This window comes from Biomphalaria glabrata, chromosome 7 (genome assembly GCF_947242115.1).
Source record: "Biomphalaria glabrata chromosome 7, xgBioGlab47.1, whole genome shotgun sequence".
NCBI lineage: Eukaryota > Metazoa > Mollusca > Gastropoda > Planorbidae > Biomphalaria > Biomphalaria glabrata.
In genome coordinates this window covers 23412772-23437631 of record NC_074717.1, presented here as the reverse complement: position 1 = coordinate 23437631, position 24860 = coordinate 23412772, and the positions used below count along the sequence as shown (strand labels likewise).

Below are 24860 nucleotides of genomic sequence, written 5' to 3'. Positions count from 1 at the left end.
TTCTTTTACCTGAAAACACAAGAATCAATAAAAAATTTAACAATTAGTTAATTTACTTTTTGTTTTGTTTGGTATCTCAAACAAGGGAAAGAAAATGTAATTTACAGGTCGTTTCCCCCCCCCCCCCTCCTTTTATAAAATTTATTTTTATAAATGCTTTTTTTATTGTTAGTCTAGATCTATTACAAATTTAGTTATATGACTGCTCCGAACTAATTGGTAAGCTTTTCCTTTAAAAAAGTATTTTTTAACATATTTTCTTGTTTTGTGATTCTAGTTATGGCAGCTAGTTGATCACATGACACATGAACAGTTAAGACCCTCACCAAACCTCGAGGATGGAGCTCCATGGGCATTCAGACCTTTTGGGAGACCTCTATTAAAAAAAATGTATGTATTTTAATCAAAATTTTATTTAAGTTTTGTTTACCATCACTGATTTGTTCATGCTCTCTTTTATATACTTTCTAGGTCCTTCATCTTCAATGGAATCTTTTGATTAGTATCATAAAAATTCCTTATTAACAGGTTTATTGAAATGGAATCTTTTGATTAGTATCATAAAACTGCCTTATTAACAGGTTTATTGGAATGGAATCTCATTTGATTAGAATAAAATAACTGCTGATTTTTGTTGTAATAACTAAGTGTTATGAAAATTATATACTGTATTGGTTGTCGTTCTTATGTTTACATGTGCTTGTAGCTTGTCTGTAAGAATGTGTTCATGAAAAGTGTGTTGTGTAGTCATTCAGTGTATTAAAGCCATACTAAGCGGACATGGTTTTCGACTCAGCTATTATTATGGTCATAACACTAAGGTGTGAAGATGTGTTTTTGAGTACTTAGTCTGACAAATTTAAGTTTGAACTTTATATTGGTTACTAGTGGCTCATAACAGATCAGATCCTCTGTCTGTGTTTAAAATAATATTTCTTTTAATATTTCTTTTTTCTTTTGTAATGAAAGTGACACTTGCTGTCTTGTCTCTAGGATGGATCACTACACAAAGAGTCGAGATGTTCAGACCTTGGCCATGCTGTGCTGTGTGTTCTGGGACAGGGAGAAACCCAAGCGTGATGTCCTTTCTCTGATTACCACCAGCAGTAGAAATGACTCTCATTTGTCTGTAACTAATGTAAGTCATTATAATCAGTATCTATTATCAGTTTTTTAAATGTTGTTATGGCTATGCATGGATAACTTATTTTATGCTTGCGGTAAAGGCCTGCAAAAAGAAAAGGTCCCAAAGAATATCTTGTCTTAATAAATGTCAGCTACCAATTACAAAATGGAAATAATATTTCTACAAGTGTGCGACTAGTAATGAATGGTTGACATTTAGTACCAATCATATTGCTAATTTTTTTCTTCTTAATTGATACTATTAAGTGTACATATAATAAAAAGGCTTGACTTCTAGTCTGAAGATTAATTAGCAATGCAGTATTTCACATGTCTATGCAGCTTTAGCTACATATTTAGCTACATAGTTAGCTACATATTTAGCTACATATTTAGCTACATATTTAGCTACATAGTTAGCTACATATTTAGCTACATAGTTAGCTACATATTTAGCTACATATTTAGCTACATATTTAGCTACATAGTTAGCTACATATTTAGCTACATAGTTAGCTACATATTTAGCTACATAGTTAGCTACATATTTAGCTACATATTTAGCTACATAGTTAGCTACATATTTAGCTACATATTTAGCTACATATTTAGCTACATAGTTAGCTACATATTTAGCTACATAGTTAGCTACATATTTAGCTACATATTTAGCTACATATTTAGCTACATAGTTAGCTACATAGTTAGCTACATATTTAGCTACATATTTAGCTACATAGTTAGCTACATATTTAGCTACATATTTTGCCACATCCATTTTCTGCCGGTGGTCGATTTTCTTTTCACTGTCTACGGCTGTCCTACTGGATTTTCTTTTGGACTTAAAGGTGTATCTCATAGCCTTTTTAAGTGATCTCCAGCTGTCTTGTTCTATAGCCATCTGCAACCAAGTGATCTCTTCTATGTCTAATAAGACTATTAATCACATAGTCATTAGAAATTTTGTGATGCTGAAACCATCAAGACTGTTTTTCATAGAGCTATTTATAAAACAAATTTCCTCATGGAAAATAAAGATTATTATTTTTATTATCACAAATTTATTGTCATCTCAAACCCTCAAATATTAATGACTATATTTGATCTTAGAAAAAATTCACTATAATAAATGGAGACTTTGTAAGTTTAGACCACATGTTTCTTTAGGGTTAACATATTCAAGTTAGTTTGGTCATTGATTATTTCTCTATCATGATATTGGGATAAATTTTTTTTTAATTCTTTTAAAAAAATTTTTTTAAGTCATGAAACATTTATGTTAAATTGGATTTGAAAGCTGTTGTGAGAGTATCTTTGAATAGTTTTCTCTGGCCTCCTTGCATGACATTTTTTGTTGACATGTTGGACCAAAGATAATCCTTTATTTTGAAATACTGGAGTTATCCATTCTTTGTATATAGTCTGCCTACTGAGTTCAGAAACATAGTCATGCATAGTTCATTGACTATTGTAAACAGTTATGTCAGTCATTTTCTTCCATGTTTCTGAGGTAGGTCAGTTTAAGTGATGAATCTTCTTGTCATGTCTTTTCAAAGCTGTCCACACCTCACTGACACATAGCAGTGTTGGAAGAACTCAATTCTGATAGATATTCAACTTGGTCAATATTGACATTCCATTGAGGCAAGAGCCTCACTTTAGCAGCAAATAGCATAACAGAGATGTCAATGAAAAGAAACATGTCACAGAACTAGCATTAGATAGTGAAACCTTATCATTGCTTAGAACGCAGTCTGAACTTCCCTGTAGACTATTGAATGCAGTGTCAGACCTTGTTTGAATGACTAGATTGGTGTAACAATAATTGTAGACAAACTATCACATCTGAAATCCATTGTGTTTGTGCAATATTGAAATATACAGGATGTTTTTATAATGTGATTATTTTCAAAACATTGTGTCCAGTATTTGCATATGTGGGAGAATTTGGTGGTCAGTAACAATTTTTCTCTTGAATGGATTATAATGTGATATAGAAGCTATGAAGGACATAACACCTACCATTACTAAAGAATGCCCACTCAGGCTTTAGAGATCAATACATTTTGATTTGACTAAATGTTTCATTGTGAATCCAGCTGCAACAAATTTTTTAGGGAAAAGGGGCTTCTATGTCAATTGTCAATTAAACATTTTCTGGGAAATGGGTGGCCAAGCAGTAATGTAATCCTTTTTTGTAATTTGTTTTCTTACTTGGTATTGGAGATCTGGATTCAGATCGTTCACACAATTCAAAGTAGCTGATAGCATTTAAGGAAAATTAATTCAGTGAATTAAAGAATAAAGAAGGTAAGTTCAGTAAATCGATTGCATGGCTATAAACTGTGTTTTCTAGCTGTTTATAAAGAAAGTAATTAAAAAGATTGTCAATTCCATTATACTCTGCCTTGACATTCATTGACTTGGTTGAATATGGTAACCTTATTGTTTACTAATTTCAATCATTTCTTTAAGAAACAGGCTTTATTCAGAAGTACACTAGTAGTCACATTTATTGAAGGAAACAATTTTTGTTTTTTTTTTTAATTTGGGCATTACATTTCATTACAGAGTTAAAAATTCTGTAATTGTGTTTCATCTCTCAATAAGGCCTGTAGGATGCTTGGCTGTAAAAGATATCTATTTAGATAAGTGAGTTCAACTAATTTGTTGAACATTTATTTGAATTCTTTGTTTCCTTTGTTTTTGATCATTTTAATCTAATACTCTTGTTGAACATTTATTCAGGTCCCAGAAATAACTTTAGCCAGCAGTTCTGACAGTGGGTGGAATTTACTTCGTAAGTTGTTAGCTGGCCACCTTATGTAGTAGTTTGTCTCTATTCTCACCCATGTTCTAACACTGTGGGAATGGTGGGCTGTAGAGTGCTGTACATTGTTTCTACTTAATTGGTGGACAGAAGAGGATTTATCATCAGCTTTCATGAGGCCTTAAATGTTGTTTTTTTTTAAATTAATTCTGTGTTATATTTGTGTATTTATGAACAGTTGATTATCAACTGGAAACTTTTGGCAATTTTTTTTCTTTGTTGAAACTTGTTTTTCTTGAATTTTGTTTTATTTTCTTTTCTTTTAGAAAGAGTTCTACTGTGCCTTGTCTCATTATTTGTTTCAGTCTAACGTTTTATTTTTTATTCTTTCTATTTGAAGTTGTTTGTTGCTCAAATGTTCTGAATTACCTTAAGATTGCAGATGTCTACCATTTGCAAATATATTTTTTTGTGCTCTTATTTAGCAGAGGAATCCAACAAACCGTGAAATACATAATGTATACCAATACTTCAGGTCAGGAAATTCCCTGCAACTACAGACTTCTGAAATTAACAATTAATTTTGTGTTTTTTTCTTTAGATGATGGTGTTAACAAATGCACTGCTGGGTAGCACGCCCAATCACTTGATTGTAAACAACATTGCTCTTATTAATTAAATAGAAATGAACTTTGGAGATTCATATATTGGCCAATGGATAAAGAGATGCAGATAGTAATAAGTAATATTTGACACTTATTTATATTGCAGCTTTTGGTTGCTGGAATTTCAAATACTTCAACAGCCTTAATGCAGAGTGATATATTGTTTATTTGTATTTTTTTATATAACAAAACAACTCTTCAATCTAATGATCTACTTTGTTTACTTTTGATGTATTAGTATAGTTCTTTGTAACATTTCATATATTTGACTAATCCATGCTTTTATTCATAACATTTATGCTCTTATGAAATTTGTTCTCATTATTTGTTTACATATTTATTGGGATCAGTGAATGCCTAAATATACTCTAATGTAATTAGACTGCTCTATTTTCTACATGTTCTGCAGGATCTTACTCAAGGTTTGTAAATCTTCTGCTATAGCCTGTAATATCTGATACAAAGCTTTCTTCACCTCAGCAGCAGCTGTTTTATGAGTCAGGATTTGAACTGTTGGCTTTTTATCTTATTTTGTCCTAAGACCATATTGTAAACATCAGTTTCAAATTTCAATTAGTTAAGGGATTAGATTATTGAAAGATTGATTTTAAAAGTCTGTTTCATTAATTTTGAACAAAAAAAACAATGATGGTCTAGCTTGATATTTAGATCATCAGATGAAATATTTTTAGAGTGTTGAGACTATCACAACTGTTGTTAAAATTCTGTTTTAAACCTAGTATTGATCTGCTTCTGGGACTAAATCTGTGTAATAAGCAAATAGTGGTACCCCTATCAGTTTATATCTGTTCAAGTCCACAGGTAGATTGATATTGTCTTCACTTTGTATTTCTTAATTAATATGGAAATTTCTAATTTTGAGCTTCTACTAAGTGGGACTGGTTGTGTATTATGTACTCATATAAACCTGACATAGTCTGCTTTATGCTTTAGTTTCAAAATGTGTTTTCTAGTGAGCTTGATTGTTTATATTCTATACACTAACTAGAAGTCAGTGTAAAGTCAAGTTTCTTTCAAGATGTAAAATTCATCTGTTCATGCGGCCAATGATAAACAAGATCAGTTATATGATCACTACATTGACCTATACTAACTTATTGTCATTTGTAGATTTCATAGTGATGTGTATGTTTGTATGTGTGAATCCATCCATCCATCCCAGTGGTGCTACAGCCCATGGAGGGCTCTGGCCTGCTTCAACACATCCTTCCATTCAGATCTTTCCTGGGCCTTTCATCTTCACACCCTAACCCCAAGCTGTTGCAGATCTGCTTCTACATCATCAATCCATCGCATTTGGGGTCTGCCTTTGGGTTGTCTGCCTTTTGGTTTTTGCCTGTATATGATTTTCGCTCTTCTGTTATCTGACATTCTTTCAAGGTGACCTGCCCAACGTAGTCAGTAAGTTGGCTAGCACACCTGCTCTATAAAGGCTTAGCATGTTCCATGTCGCAAAACAAAAGTCATGTCCTTTTCCAGGCCTAGGACCTTTTCCGCTGAGATCTGTCCGGGTTTTCTTGTGTGTAGAAGCTTTCGTAACAGTATTTTTTTATATGACAGAGTTGTTAGCCCTGTGCATAACCATCTGGGGGGCTGCCCCTTTCAGCTCTCTGGATAGCTGCCTTTATTTTCTGGTAAGGTGCCCTAGCCTTTGTGGATCCCTCCACTTCCTGCAAGGCAGCAGGTTTGATTTTGGTCCACCCCGGGTATTTTATTTCCCCGGTACCCACCATATCTGGAGGGCATTCCCCTATCCGCCACCTGGGGAGGCGCTTGATGGGAGATCAAACACTCCACAGGAGTTGTATGTGTGAATATATAAACTAATATTTTTCATGTACATTCTTGATACGTTCAGCAAGTCTTTAAAGACTGGAGGATGCCAGCTGGAAATTCATGTCAACATATATTAATTAATTCAATAGCTCCTACCTTAGTATGGTGCGTCATTTGCGGCTGATTCCTGCTGTAGTAGAATGCATTGGGACGCTGGCATCATTTTTTTTAAACTCTCCTATAAGAAGAGCTTATCATGTCTTGTTTAGAATGAGAATGGAACTGTTATGACTCTTTGTTAGTGAAAACCAGATGTGTATCGCTTTTAAATAAATTTTTCATAAAAACAGGCTCTAGTGTATAAGCCCCCGCTTAGGAAAATGGGTATTTTTGAAGCTTTTTAATATTTTAAAAGTATAAAAAGTATATATATACATGTTCTATTTTTAAAGTTGTTTATTTATTTATTAGTATTAGATTTAAAAAAAATATTAATTTTTAAGAATTTTTTTATCCCTCTTTGCTTTGGGTATATTAAGGCTTTTCCGAACCAGAAATCGGAGCTATTGGGTTAAACTATATATATATATTGTATTTATTTATTTATTTATTTGCTCACTTCTTGACATATATGTGCAGGTTTTTCAACTAGATAAAAACTATGTTCATTTTGATCTTCTAATCTAAGATTTTATATTTTTTATAATTTCAATTCAATTTTTTTTCTTTTTTTTTTTCCAATTCTATTCCCTAACCTTTGATCCACATCACACCATTCCCCCTCCCCCTCTTACCACTGGCAGGCATACAACCCCTACCACACTGTCTCCTCTATGACCAACTTGATCAAAGGGTGGACATCCAGTAAGTTTGTTTTTTTTCCTAAGTGCTCTTACCTCGCTTTGCCCATCACTTTTTTTTTACTCAGCAGCATCAAAAGTTTCTACTTTCATGCCAAATTTAACAATTCAAACTTTTTGAGAATTATTCTTTCACTTTTTTTAAATTAACCTTCATATAAATTTAAAAATTGCACAACTAAAATTAAACTTGCAAATCAATAATCAGGATATTGTTTTTAAATTTCAGTTATATAACAATTATACTTTTTCTTTTCAATTGTAGAAGATTTGTACCTTCTCTTTTCAATTAAAGAACATTTGACTATTCCTTACTATTGGTCAGTTTAAAAACCAAAATATTAAACTTTCATTCTTTGATTTCCAGGTGATCATAATGGTAATATATATATCTATATAAACCAGTATATACATTCATTTTTTTTTTCATATAAACAGCTTTCAATTGGCAATTGAATGTGGTTGGATTTTTTTTTTTTTTAATAAGTCAAAAAAAAAAACTGCACTCTCAGAGCTAGAAATGATTTTAAGTTTGGCATGAAACTTTAAGAGGGGTGCATGATGGAAGGGCAAAAAAAGGGAGGGCACTTTGTGACTGAATGGCACTAATTGTTCTCTTGAGTACAATGTTGTGTGTGCACACGAATGGATAGCTTGTAATTTTCCCTCAATTTTTCTGAACGTTTTTTAGTACCTGTTTTGTTTTCTTCTAGACTAGTACAGCATTGGAGTGTTGATGACTATCTGCTTGTATGTGTGCACTTCTGTTGTAAGTAGTTCCTCCCACTTCCTTTACTAATATACTTCAAAACAGTTTCACTCTCTTGTAGTCTTGAAGTAGTTTTGGGGTCCTCAATCTTGCAGTTCAGTTGTTTGATACTTCTTTCTTAGAATTGAAAAATTGACCTGTGTGTTCACTCACATTTTCTTTGAGATATATGCCTATTTTCAATACCCAAGTGACTAAATGACTTTTTTCTTTTTATTGTGGATTTGTACTTCATCAAGCTATGAAGTCTGTTTTTAAATATATTATTGTTTTACTTAGGCAATGTATGAAATCTATTGGATTTAGATAAAGCTGCAGTTACATCTAGAACTAAACATTTTAAATTATGGTAATACTTTTTTTTAAATTAACTCTTTTGAAGCACTTGACCAACATTTGTTATTATCAAACTAATAATACATCATTTCCTTTTGAGTCTGAAGACTTAGAATGAGTGCATTGCTATTTGCACCTATGCAGACCTAGTCAGGACATAAATTTCATCACTTTTGAGTTAGACAAATTGTTTTGGGGTTAATTAAGTTCTTTTTTATTATTGTATGCTATGTTCTTCAATATTCTTTGTGTATGTGTTCCAGTCTTTGTAAGAGTTCTCCAACTGTCTCTTTTAGAAGACATTAAACTGCTATTCTAGTGATCTTCTTTATGCCAATAAGAGCAACCTGATGCCTGAGCTGAGAGCAACCTCCTTAAAGATGGCCAGAAAATTAGCCTTCAGAATATGGCCATCTCTCTTTCAGGATAGTTGCCTCACCCAGCTCAGTTGTTGTGTTCAAACATTAGCTTTGCTGCTATACTTTCCACATTGGCTTTCAACAGATCATTATTTGTTGTGTAGTCTTTCTATCTATACCCATAACTGATACACTTTTAGCTGTAGTTAACTTCAAATGTACCATTTTTAGACTGATATGTACTAGTTCTAAGCATAATACATACAGTTATTGAGCCTTATATGCACTGGCCTTTAGTGAAATCAAAAAAATATCAATATTTTAGATTTATTTTAAAAAGAAATCAAACGAAAGATGTTTGTGCACTATTGTGTGTTTTCTCTTTAAGCTTATATCTCTTGCTTTTGTTTTTGTTGCCCTCTCTTTGAGAATTAGATTTTTCTCTACACTTTTGAGTGCACCAGCTAGCATATTCATCTGTTCTGAAGTAGATGCTCAAAAGCAAACATGAAATCTAGAGAGCGTGTGCAATTTACAGAGTATTTAACAACTTCCAAATGATTATTCAGCAAGCTTTTTTTTTTTAGATTCCTAGCCTGCACCTGTGCTATTGAATTGTCCTCCTTCAGGACTGGCAGATTAAGAGCTGCACTTCCTCTTGTATTTCAGGGCTCCTTAATGTCTAGTCGGTTAAATAATGCAAAGGTACTGCCACTAATTCTATACTTTAATTTGTTTTTTTTCTACAAAGATATTTCAGTAATAAACCCAATGCTAACTTAATCCGCTCCTGGGTCGTGCTTTAATATGGCATTTATATTTCCTACTTGTTTGAAATATCCAATTTAGTTTAGATTTTGTGGAAACATAATGAACTACAATCTTTATTACACAGTGCAACTTTGCCTTTCAAATACAAGCATTTGGACCAAATATTTGTCTGGACATTTAGTTCTTTTCTTGTTTTTTTTCTTGTTGTTTATTTTTAAAGTAGAATTGGTATATATATAATTTATTTAAAATGTATTTTTCCAAAATTTGGCTGCATATTAAGTAATGAAACATTTTTATTATAGCCTAGATAGATCTAATAGTTTTTTAAATTTTAAGGGAGCTTTTTTTTTTGTTACTTTTTTTTAAACATTTTATGTTCTAAACAATAAATGTTGATAATAAATTATCTGGGTTTCATTGAAAGATCTCAACCTATCATTTTCTTATTTATTTTTTAATAGGGCAATCTAATAATTATAATCTCAAGACTTTTTATTGAAAGAAATTAAGTAACTTTTTTTTTTTTTTTTTTTTTCAAAGAGCTGACAAAATTTCTTTTTAAAACTTACTTTTTTCTCTGAAAAGTAAATACTGAAAGTTTTTTAGTTATAAAACTTTAAGATCATTGGAAATATTTTTCTCAATGAACTCCTTCTGTTGCAAGCTTCCTTTTGTTTGTTCTTGTGTGTTTCTCTTGGATGTTACTAACCTCAGTCAACAAAACAGGTTCTACTGCAGCAGCTTTGCTTCCTCATCCTGCCCCCATGTCCCCATCTCCTGTCCTGTCTCCTGTGCACCCACTCCCTCCTTCCTCGTCCCCATCATCTACCACTTCAAGCTCATCCGTTGCTCTGGGCAAAGGGGGCCGAACGATGGCCGAAGTGGCATCTCAACCTAATTTGGCTGTGTTGTTCCGTGCAGGTCGGTATGAAATTAAAGCATAGTTTTACAAATCAAAGCTAGTTGTATTTAAATGACGGGATTTAGAATTGAATAGGAAGTTAGGTAATTTGTTGATGAAAGTGCTATGTTATTATATCTTTTATTTTTATTTTATATAACTTTATGGGTTTTTATAACCTATTTAATAATTTTGTTCATTAAAAATGCTCTTTCAAGCAGACACTATGATTTAATCAAAATACATGTAATTCCTACTTGCTTATTTAGACCAATTACTTAGTTATTTTTTTTTTTTTTTACAAATGGTACATATTTCAATTCATTGATATTCTTGTCATTTTCAGCTATTATCAGTATAGCTAGCATAAAAGCATTTTTTATCTTCAGTTCAACTTTTTGTATCTTTAAAAAGGGCTTACATAGATGATCTTATTTCACTGTTTTGTATTTTTAATCTGTTGTTATTACTGGTTATCATTAAGGCAAATGTATCATCCTGTAGCATGATGAATGTTTGGCACTGGTGTAGTAGGCTGACCTTTACATTACTTGGTGCACTGTAGCAATGTCACATTCTAAACAGAAAATGTGTATTCTGAGAGAATAAATTGTGTATGTTTTGACTTAAGAGACCAAAGTAACTCATGATGCCCTCCCTTTGATTGTGTTCTATTTTGTATTAATATTACCAAGCTATTTTTAGTTGGACTTGCATGCAACTTCAAGACAAGCAGCCTTTGTTTTTTGTTGCTGTGTTGTTTTTTTGTACATTAATAATACTTTAGGCTTGGTAGAGTTTCTGTCAGTGACTCTTGGAGCAATCTGAGCATTTTATTTTAACAATATGTTATTTGTCTTGCTTGTTAATATTCAAATGTAGAACACCATAAAATCTGTTTTTATAATAAAGTTATAATTTAGTTAAAGCTTTGACAGTTTTCAGAGATTTTGCAGTCAACAAAAATAGCTTAGTACACCTCTCTAAATAGTGTAACATATAGCGAAAAAATACAAACATGATTCATGATATTAATTGATCTCTAGAAAATGAGGAAGAGTAAATGCATATGAGTTTTATGGACATCATATAATAGTAGATCACTACAGTTTATCTGATGTTTTGTGGCTTGCTTTAAATATTTCTTGAACCTCCATCTCTAAGGCCGCAACAAAGCCGGCAGGTCTTCAGGTAACATATCCATGCATTTAGTTGTTTTAAGTGTTTCCTAAAGTTAACATTTGTGTGCACAAAAAAAAACAACTTGCTTGCATGAAATAGTTTATTTTCATACATTTCAGCATTCATTTTGATTTCAATTCTTTTAGATTTGGAGAAAAAGAAACATTTTGCAATTCAGATTTCTTTGTTTTTGTTTTTCATTTGTTATTGATTTCAAACTATTATAACACTTACTTGAACTTTGTTTTTGTTTTTTCTAACAAAGCACTAATGCAATAACCTGAAATATTTTGTAGTTATTAATAATCTCTATGTAGTAGTTCAGTCTCAGCACAGTTAGTTGATAACTGTATTACAAACAAAATTTGTAAGCAGATGGTTAGGCAAGACAAAGTTCTCTTTAAGCAGTTAATAGTCATGTGTGCTTATGTTTAGTTGAATAATATTTTAGTTGTTGAATTAGTCATTTCCAAAATACTAGCTTTTACTCCAAGCAAGATAAAACATGTTCTTTAGTTTTAAAGTGGGTCAGAAGTTTGACTCTGATTGATGACTTTAGTGTTGATTTTTGGGTTTTGATGACTTTAGTGCTGACTTTTAGTTTGAACTAAATTAAGATTCTATTCTATTAGCTGGATTCAAAATCTCAGTATTATTTTTAATGATTAATTTTACAAAAATTGGCATTGTTTTATTTCACTATAAAAAAAATGTACTAGTAAATTGCCTTACTCATTTATATAGGATCTCTCACTTCCAATATTTTCAATGAAAAGATCAAAACTTTATTATGATTATGTTGATGTCTGAAATTTATAATATAACAGATTTTTTATTCAATTTTTTTCTCTTAATAATTCTCATAATTTTAAAAAACAAAAACCCTAATTGAAGAAATAGTTGGGGAAAAAAACGTTTTTCTCAATTTTTTTTTTTTTTTTTTTTTTTTTTTTTGCATTATAATTGAGTGAATAGTTCTCTTTTGAGAAATCACCTTCCAAAGAAATCATCACTACTCATATTCTACAAAGTAAATCTTCAGGTCACTTACTAGTGAAGTCACATATATATTCAAAAGTTGCTAACTTAATATCTGAGAGTTAATCTCCCTGTGTCCTCTTTTGAAATATTGTGCCAACTTTACTTTTCATTGTAAATAGTTCAAAAGTAGGTTTCCATTATTTTATATTTGCACATACTTCTAATTTAAAGGAAAATAAAACTGTCTACAAGTTCTTATGTTGGATAGTCAGACAATCTTAATAGAGAAACTAAAAAAAAAATGTCTTCATTCTTCTGTGTCAATGTGTCACTAACCTACTATTTGCCTACTGTGTACTGTAACAATGACTCACTTGAGTGTAGTTATTTACTCTGGAGCTTCTAGTTGATGAGACAGTTGCCTTCAATCAACACTAGACTCTCTGAGTTTAGATTGAACTTGTCAATAATCTGATTCACATGTTTGTTGACTTCTCACCTGAAACCTGATTTGTATTTTGAAGAGCATTTCATATCATGATTTTTGCTTTTTCAGCTGTTTGTTTTTTCTTGACATTTATTTGAAATCTAGGCTTAAAAACAAAGTTGTATAAAGTTTTATTGTGTTATTAAATTAAATATTAGCATCCAAAAATATTATTTAGGAGCAATTTTAAGAAATAATTAATACAAATGACTGTTTATGGCCATCTGCGATCTGTGTATGCATGGAGGGGTTAAAGGAAAGAATAATACAAAGGTCTTTCAATATAAATACAAATAATGTTTGAACTAGATGTAGTGATGTCCCAAATATTGAGCCATTATGAAATATAGATAGGGTTATAATGAAATATTTCAGGTGTAATAGAACAAGTTGACAAATATTCCTTTGAGCTCTTCCATATTTCTTGGTCACTGATTCCTCATTTATTTCATGGGTATGGGCTTAGTATATAGTGTTGTAGCTGATAAACTCTTCATGCTTATTTATACAGGTCATTGTTAGGATAACTTTTAAGTTGTTGTTTTTTTCTTACATGTTTTAACATATTTTTTTTAAAATAATAATTTGTCTATAATACAGTCAAACTATGTTATATAGGAATGCAAGGAACAGACTTAATTTGTTCACTATATATAATGTTCAAAATAACTCTTTTTGTGTGGTTATACTCTTGTCAACATTTAATATATTGGTAAATGACATTTTAGTAACACCTCACAGAAAAGAAAGCATTCTTCTATCTAGATCAAATATTTTTGTATTGAAAGCTAGTCTTATTTATCAATAATAAATACATAGGCATTGAGTTGTGGTACGTGTAGGAAATACATTCAAACCCTTTTCTGGTTGGTTTGTAGGTAAACTAGACAGAATAATTGCCTGGTTAGGCTGGTAAATATTATTTAGAGTTGATAGTATATATATATATATATATATATATATATATAATGTTGAATGATATAATATACATATATATAATATACATTTATATATATATATATTTATATATGTGTGTGTGTGTGTTACAGCCAAAATCCAAAGTGTGGCTATTTCAGGTTGGTCAATACCTGATGTTTTTGACATTGAAATTGTTTATTCTACTTTGTCCAGCCAAATGTTGTGTACCTTTGCTCTGGAGGTATAGATTTCTGTATGCATGTTTTCTTGTTAGAAGGTAGGTCTTGTAGTACAAGCATCAAAATGTTACAATAATGGCTGTTTTATACATAATTATATTAACCAATGCTTGCTGACACATCACTACAAGTAACATCCGGCAGCCAAGGCTACAACCGATGCAGTTACACTACCAAGAGCACAATGAATTGATGCAGATTTTAAAATAACAACCTGCTGTGTAATTGGCAAACTTGCTGGCCAAATCGTGAAATGGCCATTGAATTTGCCCATTGGCTGATCAATGTGAAGCAATAATGGCCAGTTCATGAAATGGCCAGCCAGATCATAAATTGGCCCATTTCAGGTTTTGGCTGTAACATATATATGTGTGTGTGTCTACAATTTTGCAACAAAACCTATGATTAAAATAATGGGGAAAAACATTAACCAGATTTTCCATATAACCATTTTTTTTTTATATAACAAGGCTTGACTGTAATTTTTTTTTTTTTTTTTTTGGTGATATTTTCCAATTTCGTTGATTTACTTTTTGAGTTTCCATGGGTGAGAATGATAAACTACTTCATTTTTTAGTTTTGTTATGATCTGCTCTTTTGATTTAGTTTGCATTTTGTTTGAAATCTGACTTGTTTTATCAGTTAACTTCTTTTATTTATTTCCTTCTAACATTATTACATTTTATTTATTGATTTAGTTCTTGCATTATAAACATTAAAAATACATAAAAGACATTTAAATTTATTTTTAAAAATTTCTCCTGAACTAAAAAAAATGCTTCTAGTAAATGTCAACAAAACAGATTGAAGCTCAATGCGATCTAAATTCTTGTTTTATTTTCTCAAAGCTGTGATGAAAAGTAAACGTTCTTTTAGTTGGTCTGAGTCCTATGAAGATTTTAAAGTGTCTGAAGAAAAAGAGCCAAAGGACAAAATGGTGGAGAGAGAAAGACAACACCACCACAACAATTGCAAGTGAGAACTGGGTCAATCCTTGAGGGAGTTGCTTATTGTATAAAAATATAATTTTTATAAATGTGTCTATAAGTATACAGGGGAAGAGAGTCCTAAAAACTTATGTAGTAAAAAGAACTAGAAGTATTTTGTTATCAGGAAAATATGAAAACTATGCTCTTGATTTATCTGTTGTTATGTCTGAAGTTGTAGAAAAATCCAAAAGCTCGCAGTTGGAACATATTTCTGCTACTGAACAAATTAGGAAATTTTAAAGAAAAACAAAAGATATGCCTGATCTCTATATTTTCTAAGCTGTCAAAATCATAAACGTCTTTTCCTTTGAACAAAAAATAGACTCCCCAAAAGATTTCATTGTAATTCTTTAATAAAAAGTTGTTCACGTTCTTTAGGATGTAATTAACAACACATTCATTTAGGCTAAACTACTGGTTCATTCCAAAACAGTGCAATGAACTATTTATGTCTAACTCTGCAACACTGCTTAGCAGCAAAGAGAAACCATGCTAATATTTCATGTGACCATTCAAAAAAATCTTTCCTTCTAGGAGTGTTAACTGGTTCTGAAGTTAGCACACAGGAGTCATGCCTTATTTAATTCCACAATATTATGTCATTAAAAAAAATCTTGTGATGTGCATCTACTGCCTTTCTGACCATAGCTATTGCCTACACACACTTCTGTCATGTTACATGTATACACCATTCAATATTTTAGACTTAAGTATCACATTTATATATAAGGCTAAACTTCTAGAACTGTAGCATCCATCATTAGCCAAGTACTTCATCTAACATATACTAACTCAACTGTCTATAAATGTTCTAGCAAATCAGAACTAAACTCAGGGACTTAACCAAAAAAAGAAATATAGATTTTTGACAGCTGCAAATAAATATGCAATATAATATGTCAATATGTTTTATTGTCATAGTTAATGAAACTAAATTAAGAAGATAATTTTGCAATTGTTCTGGAATAAATTAAGGATTACTAACTTATCAATTGTGCTTTACTATTGGGATTTCTTTCTGGCCACCTATACCTATTTTTTTTTTAGTGCTTCTGCACAATACTTGTGTAGTTCAACTCATAGTGGCAGTTTATAATAGATTGATTAATTGTTGTTGGTTTTTTTTTTTATTTGGCAATCTATACATGCCTGTTTTGTAAACAATAATCTTTGATGGGATGTGGGGGAATTAAATTAATAAAACTTATAGTTATTGAATTGGTTACTTTACATAGCTACCTTGTTCAGTTTTTGAGTGCATTTTATTTATAAATTTACTTCTCTTGGAAATGTGTAGAGTGCCATATTAAAAAATATTTGTTTTTGCTTTGCATATAACAACAATAAAGACAAGTCCTGGTTGCTCATTATATATTTATTCTAGGCAATATTTTTTTCTATCAAAATTTCCAGAATGCTTGATCCTGAGCAGAAGTCTCATTATGAAGAAATTAAAAAAGCTTATGCCAACATCCTTTTCAAATGGGGCTTACTGACTGAGTCTGCTCACATACTGAAACATACTGATGGAGGTGGAGTTGAACATCAAACCATAGGTTAGCAGTAGATTCTTACAACATTTTTGAACTATTCAAATTATTTCATATATAAAACACTTAAAGTGATTGTAAAGATATATGAAGACATGGTTTAACACCGCCTCCTTTTTTATATCCTTTTTTTTTTCTTGACCACATATTTTCTTCTATTTCAACTTAATGTTTCATATAGTTTCTGCTAAGATCATGTCTTCTGTTATAAAGTGTGCTCTCAAACAATGGATATTGGTTTTCCTGAAGAACTCACAATGAATAAGTATTCATTTTCCATAGTTCATAGAATGAGGCTTGCTGTCACTTTTTGCTTTTTATTTTTTGTTCATTTTTTTTGTCAACTTGGGAGTCAAAGCAGCTAATATGTTAAATTCCTTCATTCTTTTTTCTAGAAATCGGTTATTATTATTATTTTTTTTTTTATTATATTATTTCTGAGGTGTAGTGCACCACTTGTAATTGTTCAAAGTGCCACTTTTTCTTTTGGCTCATGCCCTATAGGTTGGCCACCCCTGCTCTAGATTGAACTGTCTTTGACAGAACATATTTTGCTTTATGGTAACGCCTGTATATGTCCTATCATGGAAAGATTATGTCACTAGCCAGGAAGCTGTGACATTAGCCCATTCACAAAGTGCCTACACACTTTTGTCACTGTGTTGGCTCAGGCATATCTACCTTTTGAGTTTTGTTATTAACAAGGAACCTGCACTATGTTGTCTGACAAACGCATATTAGGGAACTGCAGAATTGTACTTTTTATTGTATTGCACATTTCTATCATTTGATAATAAAGATGAGTTGATAAGTATACCGGTACATGGTAAACAGAAGAGAACCTTAAATCAGGAGTACTCCATTATCCAACATTAAGGTGCTGTGGTAGATCTAGCTACTACAACATCAGATGTTCATCTAGACAGGTCTAACCTCAGCCAATTTAGAAACAATATTCAAGCAACTAAAACAGGGTAATAAATCTGTTAGCATTGTGGACTTTCATTCCATTTGAATCAAAAATATTTTTATAAATATATATTTAGGATGCCCTGTTTCCTGTTTCAACTGTTCAACAGACATCCGAGAAGTTCAATGTCATATATGTAAATATCCAGCTCTCCGATGTGCAATTTGTCATATGAGTGTACGAGGTATAAAAATTTTTAAAGCTTATTTTTTATTTTAAGGAAAACTAGTCCTTATAAACCAGCAATAAACTATACAACTTCTTACCGTAAAAAATTAGTGTTAAATTAGATTCTTCAGCTTACTTTAGTTGGACAGATATGTTACATTTAATAATATATCTCTTCTTTAGCCAATTTATAAATCTATTAAATGTCATACACTCACATTTTCAAATAGTGACATGACAAATAAAACTAAATGGCCACCTTAAAATTACAGCCTTTATTCTACAATTCTCACAATGAATTGAACAATATATGCATATAAAGTCCAAACTATTATTGTCTGAATAACTCTTTCACCAGGATTGTCAGAAGTCTGTTTAGCTTGTGGCCATGGTGGTCACACGAGCCACATGATAGAATGGTTCACCCATCAGAGCTTCTGCCCTACTGGATGTGGCTGTATGTGTCTACAAGAAAATTCTCTCCATAACTTTCTCTCACAGGGCCGCATCACATAGTTTATTCATGATGCTGAATAGCGGCAAATGCCTTGTGAGTTATTTTTAACCTTGCATGATCATGTATGAAGCCCAGTCCATAAACTGTGATGTATTCCAACAAAATCTTTCAATTTTTGCTATTTATCATAACAGTTTAAACATAATCACATTGTGAACAGAGAAAATTAATTATTCTTTATGAATTATAATGTATTGACATTTTCTAAGAAAGTGATGATTCGCTTTTGTAAACACTTGAACTATCAGATGACTATTTATGTACATTTCAAATGCTAAATCTAAGTGTATATTAAAAACAGCCAAACTGAACACTGTGAGGGAGCCATCTCTGTTTATTTAGAAAGAGCAAAGAAGAAAAGGGCAATTGTATTTTCAAGAAATAAACTATTTAAGATCAAGTGTCAGCAAGGGAAGTAATAAGTCCCCCACCCCTTCCCAAATAACAAAATAGGAAAATGTAATTCAGTGATTCAACACAAATATGGATGAATTAAAATGTAAACTATTGTCATATATGATTTCATGGTTTATCACTCAGGGTTAAAATGTTTGTTTTTTTTTTAAAGTTTTGTTTTATATGAAATTTGTTGATTTTCAATTTTTGTTAAATGTTCTAAAAAAGTGTAATACAGACTTAACTGTCGAACCAGTATTCATTCATGCATTTATCTAGATATAAATAAATTGATACCGGTAATGATAATTCTTTGCATCTTTTTGACATTTTTTTGTGCTGATTATTTAACTTTAATGATGGATGTAAATTGTGTTTCAGAAAGGAATTCAATAGTCCTGACTTTCGATTATATGTTATTAGACTTTTTTTATAGCCAATATTAGACAATAAAATGTAAGTATTTGGTACAACTGTAACACAGATTTAATATTAAACCGAGAAATGCTATTTTGTATCATTGTTTTGTGTTCCTTAATTATTATTTTTAAGTTCAGCTTATATTTTATATTATCTTCTAATTTTAATCAAACCTTTTCCTATTTTTTTTTTTGGTTACCTGGGTGCTACGTAGTGTAAATGTGAAATGGTGCGAATGCGTGTTGAAAGCAGAGGGAGAGAACCAAAATGGAGGAATAAAACAATATAATGCTTACGGTGTTAACTAAGATTAAATTATTTATAAACCATGATTTTATAGTTTTGGTGTTAGTGAATCGCTAAAGAGTCTCATTATATAAAATGTAACACTGGGTACATGTTTAATTCAACATTGGCACTACTGTTGCTCTTTAAAAAAAAAAACAACTTTTATCTCTATGTTTTTAAGTAAAATGTTGTTCCCCACCAGCTGCAGTTGATTTGAAAAGAGAAACCAAAAGCATTGAGAACAATCTAAAGGGCACACCACACGCACTAGATCTTTAACTTTTTGGAATGGTTGCCTAGGTGTGTGCTATGATGGTCGCAGGTTTGAACCTTGTCTGCAGAAGACATCTCTCTTGTCCTGTGGGAGGTTTGGGCTAGGATGTAATAATCTTCAATTCTGAAAGAACATCTGAAACAAAACACATTTAAGTTATCTAATGGGGAAGAACTAATAATCTAATTAAAGCATGTAGAAACTTTGGTTTTATCCTACCTTAACTTCATATGGCCATGTCAAACAAGAAAAATGAGAAGTAACCTATATAGGTTACTTCACCTTATAGAAATCCAACTGATCCCCCTTTTCCAACTCTATACAAGCATGCATCCTCAGGAACTGTTCAAAAGAATTGAAAGTGGGATATTAAGCTGGCCAAGTGGCAAAACCTCCTAATAAGGGGGCTCGAATTCTTATCTTATCTTATATAATACAGACGTTACTTCAAAAAAGAAGATGATTACGTCCTACGCGTCATGCATTTAGTCATGCATATTAACCAATGACTTAAATTCTGCCAAGTCACTGGTTTTCCTGGCTAGCTCAGGCAACCCATTCCATGCTCTAATAGCACTAGGGAAGAAGGAGTATTTGTACAAATTTGTCCTAGCATATGGGACGAGGAATGTGCCTTTATCTTTGTGTCTTTCAGAGTATTTTATTAAATTTTGTTTTTGTATTTGAAGATTATGGTTCAGTGTTATATTAATTCAAATCCTGACTCTAGATGAGTGCCTAAAGGCAGCATGAATACCTTTACCCAGATACTCCCTGCCCCTAGGGACTGGTCCACAAAAGAGATTGGACTATAACAAACTGAGCATGCTATAAGCATGAAATGTGTGCTATACAAAAGCAATTAAAAAGAAATATATTGTTATGACTTTGCCATGCGCACCGCCATTCAGGATAGTGCAGAAAGAGGGTGCGCACTGTCTGTGACTAAACAAGTCGGATGTTGACATTAGGAGACAAACGATTTCCGCCCAAGTAGAAAGCCAATATGGAGATTCTGTGCTCAAGGCAGATGCCCCTTTGTGTTTGTCATGTCTCAGTGTAAATAAACGTCAACTTAAGTTATTACAATTGGTCTCAGAAGTGGGATTATAGGCAACTCGACGAGAGGAGGTAGGCTGTGATGACAATGACATATTTGAAGCTTTTACATCAGCTCTCAATTAAAGAGCTAAGACAAGAGCTTCAGTACCGAGGTTTAAGACCCGTCGGTAGCAGAGAAACGCTCACGGCTCGTCTCCTGCAAGCCTTGATCGAGGAAGAAGAAGATCCAGAAACCTACCAATTTGAAGTTGAACCTGGGATTGTTGAGTTCATTGGCGAGTACCAGGACTTTAGGGATGCATTTAATGAACAATTGAACATGATTAGGAATATGATGTGGAACAAAGTAGATGAAAGTGTGTTGCCAGTAGAAGGCCAAATAGACCAAAGTGATAAAATTATGTCGCAAGCAAAAGGAGGAATAAACTCGTTAGGGAAGGAGCAGCTGCCTGGTCAGGACTGTGGCTGCACAAACAATGGTGATGGAGGCGCTGGGGATTGGAGCGCCGTCTGTGACTGTGTTGTGAGCAAGTCTGTCGGGGGTGACTTTCAAGGCGAGAAACGTGACGACGATTGCTGCGACGATCTGAACGGTATGTTTCAAATCGAAAGGAAAGAAACAAATGAAGAAACAAGAGAAGTCTGTTATGTGCCTGAAGTGTTTGTTCCTGTTGCGCCTGTTACCAGTATCTCGGTGAGCCGGACAGATCAAGACAACGTTGGGTCTGCGTCCAAGCTTTCTGCTGTGGACCTTAAAGACCTCTGTTTATCTGTCAGTACCTTTGGCGAGAATTCAGACCATGAAAGCCTGAAGACCGTTTTTGATTCCTTGCCTTGGATGTCGTCGGGTGAAATTACGAATACAGGCCCCAACAATGGCCGAGACAGAAACAACGAATTGGACTTTGGCAGCTGCATAAGAAAGAACTCGATGCTTGGCAACTGCATCCAGGCGATTGACTTGAACTGTATATGCGGCGTCCTGCGGGGACAGTGCCCATGCCAAGAAACCCAGCTACAAGATCTGAACTTGACAGAAATATGTACTTCTGCCCACATCAGTGAAAGTGACTTGAACGGTTGTGAATTAATTCCAGCGAAACCTGATGTAGCGGTGGATGAACATTACAAGGATGCTTCATGGGCATACCTTACAGATGAGGCTGAGAAAGACTATGTGCCTGAAACCATGGCTACCAGTGGGCCTACAACTGTGTCACGAGACATCCATGGAAAAGGTCCGCTGACTCAGCGTCTTGGAACAACAACCCTGGAATCTACAATGATCGCCACAACCTCCATTTGTGTTAAGTGGCTGGCATCAGAGACTATCGTCATGAGGTCGAAGCAGCGACCACGATATCGTCTCAAGCATAGACTGGCCAACTGGAAGAAGAGAAAGCGACGGCCACGATATCGTCTCAAGCATAGACTGGCCAACTGGAAGAAGAGAAAGCGACGGCCACGATATCGTCTCAAGCATAGACTGGCCAACTGGAAGAAGAGAAAGCGACGGCCACGATATCGTCTCAAGCATAGACTGGCCAACTGGAAGAAGAGAAAGCGACGGCCGCGGAAAACTGTGCAGACAGCTTTGTGGGCAACAGACACCCTACCGTCTGTGGTTCCCACTGATCGACCTCCACCTGAACTGTCAAACCTCAGCTGCAGTGTTTCTTTTCGGGACGAAAAGTGCTAAGACGGGGGCAATGTTATGACTTTGCCATGCGCACCGCCATTCAGGATATTGCAGAAAGAGGGTGCGCACTGTCTGTGACTAAACAAGTCGGATGTTGACATTAGGAGACAAACGATTTCCGCCCAAGTAGAGAGCCAATATGGAGATGCTGTGCTCAAGGCAGATGCCCCTTTGTGTTTGTCATGTCTCAGTGTAAATAAACGTCAATGTCCTCGTTGAGTTGCCTCACTTAAGTTATTACAATATTTATAAAAGTCAAGCAAATTTGATTTTGAAACTTTGGTTGTGAATGTTTAAGGGATAAAGGAGAGAGATACAACAATATAAATTAATAATGAGAAAAAATGTCATGAAATAATTTTATTTTATATTTACACTGAAGTACACATGTACATTACATTTCACATTCTGGCTATACATTTTAACTCTTCACTCTGTCATTCATTAGAAAACTCCAATCATGCTACTGACCCAGTTGTCAGTGGGATCAAACTGGCCAGCTATTTCCAAAACAAAATGATTCAGTTAAAATGGTTGTAGTAGTAGACTTCCTTACTGTCGACATTCCTGAATCACTTAATTTTTTAAATTGATTAAATTCTATTTCATATCTAATACCTGGACCGAAATTTGGAAAGTATGGAGAGAATTTTTATCTATCAGAATTAATATTGATGAGGATAGAAACTTCTAACTGGTGGCCCACTGTTTGGCAAACCTGGCAGACAACATTGATTTAAAGCCCATTCAGATCACGTTCATATTAAAACATGCATAAAATATATAAATTTAAAAATATTTTATATATAAAGAATACATCAAAGCAATGAACATCAAATGCATAACACAAATTAACTACACATGTTATTCTTTAGTTTCTACAACTTCATCCAAGACTCTAAATGTACAAATCAAACTAGATACCTTTCTTCTGATCTTATATAATACAGACGTTACTTCAAAAAAGAAGATGTACCTTTATACATTTTCACATATCAGATTTACTTTGAAAGCTGTTCAGCTTTAATTGTTTATACTGGCATTTGTTGTTTTTTTTAATACGATAAACATTTCCTGTCAATATGGGGAATAAAATGTAACTGAAAATGATACAAACATGCTCTAACATTCCACATTGTGGTTTCAAGGGGAAAAACACTTGGCTGCCTAATATGTGTTAAGGCTAACTATGATGGACCACTAGGTTACACCATAGTGGAAGAAGAAAATGACATCCAATACTTTGAACATGACAATACACTTAGGATGGATTACATAAACAGTTCATTCTCAGTTCTCAATATCACAACTCATTTATTCTATCAAATTTTCTAAATCTTCATTATTTTTTCTAATCCTTCAACCAACTGAAATATTCTTGCGGATACATTTTCATTTTTAAAACAAAATGAAGATAAAATATTTACAAAAAATATGAAAATAAAAGCTGCCTTGCGAAAAACACTTGCATTTCATTCCATAATATTACTTCCAATACAGTAGAAAAGTGTGACAACCTCTTCTTTAATTCATTACTTGTCAACTAATATTGAGGGAATGGACAAAGAATGTAGGCTACAAATCTTACATTTTAAAATCCATATCTGGTTCTTTACTTTAAATCTGGGGACATTCCAAAATTCCCATAAACTTAAAATTATGGATACAGAGAAAGGCCAAGGAATTTGTCTTGTTTATACACAATACTAGTGAACTCAATGTAAGAAGCTTTTCATAATGAAATTTTAAGCTTTTAATGCCTTGGTCTGGTGAGATATTGCCTTTAATGGAGATGTGTTCAATGCTCCAATGGAGATGTGTTCAATGCTCCAATGGAGATGTGTTCAATGCTCCAATGGAGATGTGTTCAATGCTCCAATGGAGATGTGTTCAATGCTCCAATGGAGATGTGTTCAATGCTCCAATGGAGATGTGTTCAATGCTCCAATGGAGATGTGTTCAATGCTCCAATGGAGATGTGTTCAATGCTCCAATGGAGATGTGTTCAATGCTCCAATGGAGATGTGTTCAATGCTCCAATGGAGATGTGTTCAATGCTCCAATGGAGATGTGTTCAATGCTCCAATGGAGATGTGTTCAATGCTCCAATGGAGATGTGTTCAATGCTCCAATGGAGATGTGTTCAATGCTCCAATGGAGATGTGTTCAATGCTCCAATGGAGATGTGTTCAATGCTCCAATGGAGATGTGTTCAATGCTCCAATGGAGATGTGTTCAATGCTCCAATGGAGATGTGTTCAATGCTCCAATGGAGATGTGTTCAATGCTCCAATGGAGATGTGTTCAATGCTCCAATGGAGATGTGTTCAATGCTCCAATGGAGATGTGTTCAATGCTCCAATG

The 24860-nt window shown here is 33.0% G+C and overlaps 1 protein-coding gene and 1 long non-coding RNA gene across 12 annotated transcripts in view; one reads left to right on the top strand and one right to left on the bottom strand.

Annotated features, from left to right (window-relative positions):
* LOC106072378 (GATOR complex protein WDR59-like) overlaps window positions 1–19270 on the top strand; it is a 58451-nt gene extending 39181 nt beyond the window's left edge. For 2 of the 11 annotated variants that reach the window (XM_056035484.1, XM_056035482.1), the window contains exons 20-28: window positions 278–390; window positions 994–1138; window positions 7161–7221; window positions 10182–10376; window positions 11521–11547; window positions 15012–15138; window positions 16566–16708; window positions 17749–17856; window positions 18199–19270. In XM_056035484.1, coding sequence (XP_055891459.1) covers window positions 278–390; window positions 994–1138; window positions 7161–7221; window positions 10182–10376; window positions 11521–11547; window positions 15012–15138; window positions 16566–16708; window positions 17749–17856; window positions 18199–18356 — 1077 coding nt within the window. In that variant the 3' untranslated portion in view covers window positions 18357–19270. Of the gene's footprint in view, window positions 1–277; window positions 391–993; window positions 1139–3873; window positions 3926–7160; window positions 7222–7930; window positions 10377–11520; window positions 11548–15011; window positions 15139–16565; window positions 16709–17748; window positions 17857–18198 lie in introns of those variants that run through there. The other 9 variants (XM_056035483.1, XM_056035486.1, XM_056035485.1 and 6 more) reach the window with 9 other exon arrangements.
* A 3571-nt stretch (window positions 19271–22841) lies between these two features.
* On the bottom strand, window positions 22842–24848 carry LOC129927426 (uncharacterized). The gene is made up of 2 exons (XR_008779039.1): window positions 23473–24848; window positions 22842–23420 (listed from the first exon to the last, which is right to left on the bottom strand). It is a non-coding gene; the product is annotated as an uncharacterized LOC129927426 (long non-coding RNA).
* Between the last annotated feature and the right edge of the window lie 12 nt (window positions 24849–24860).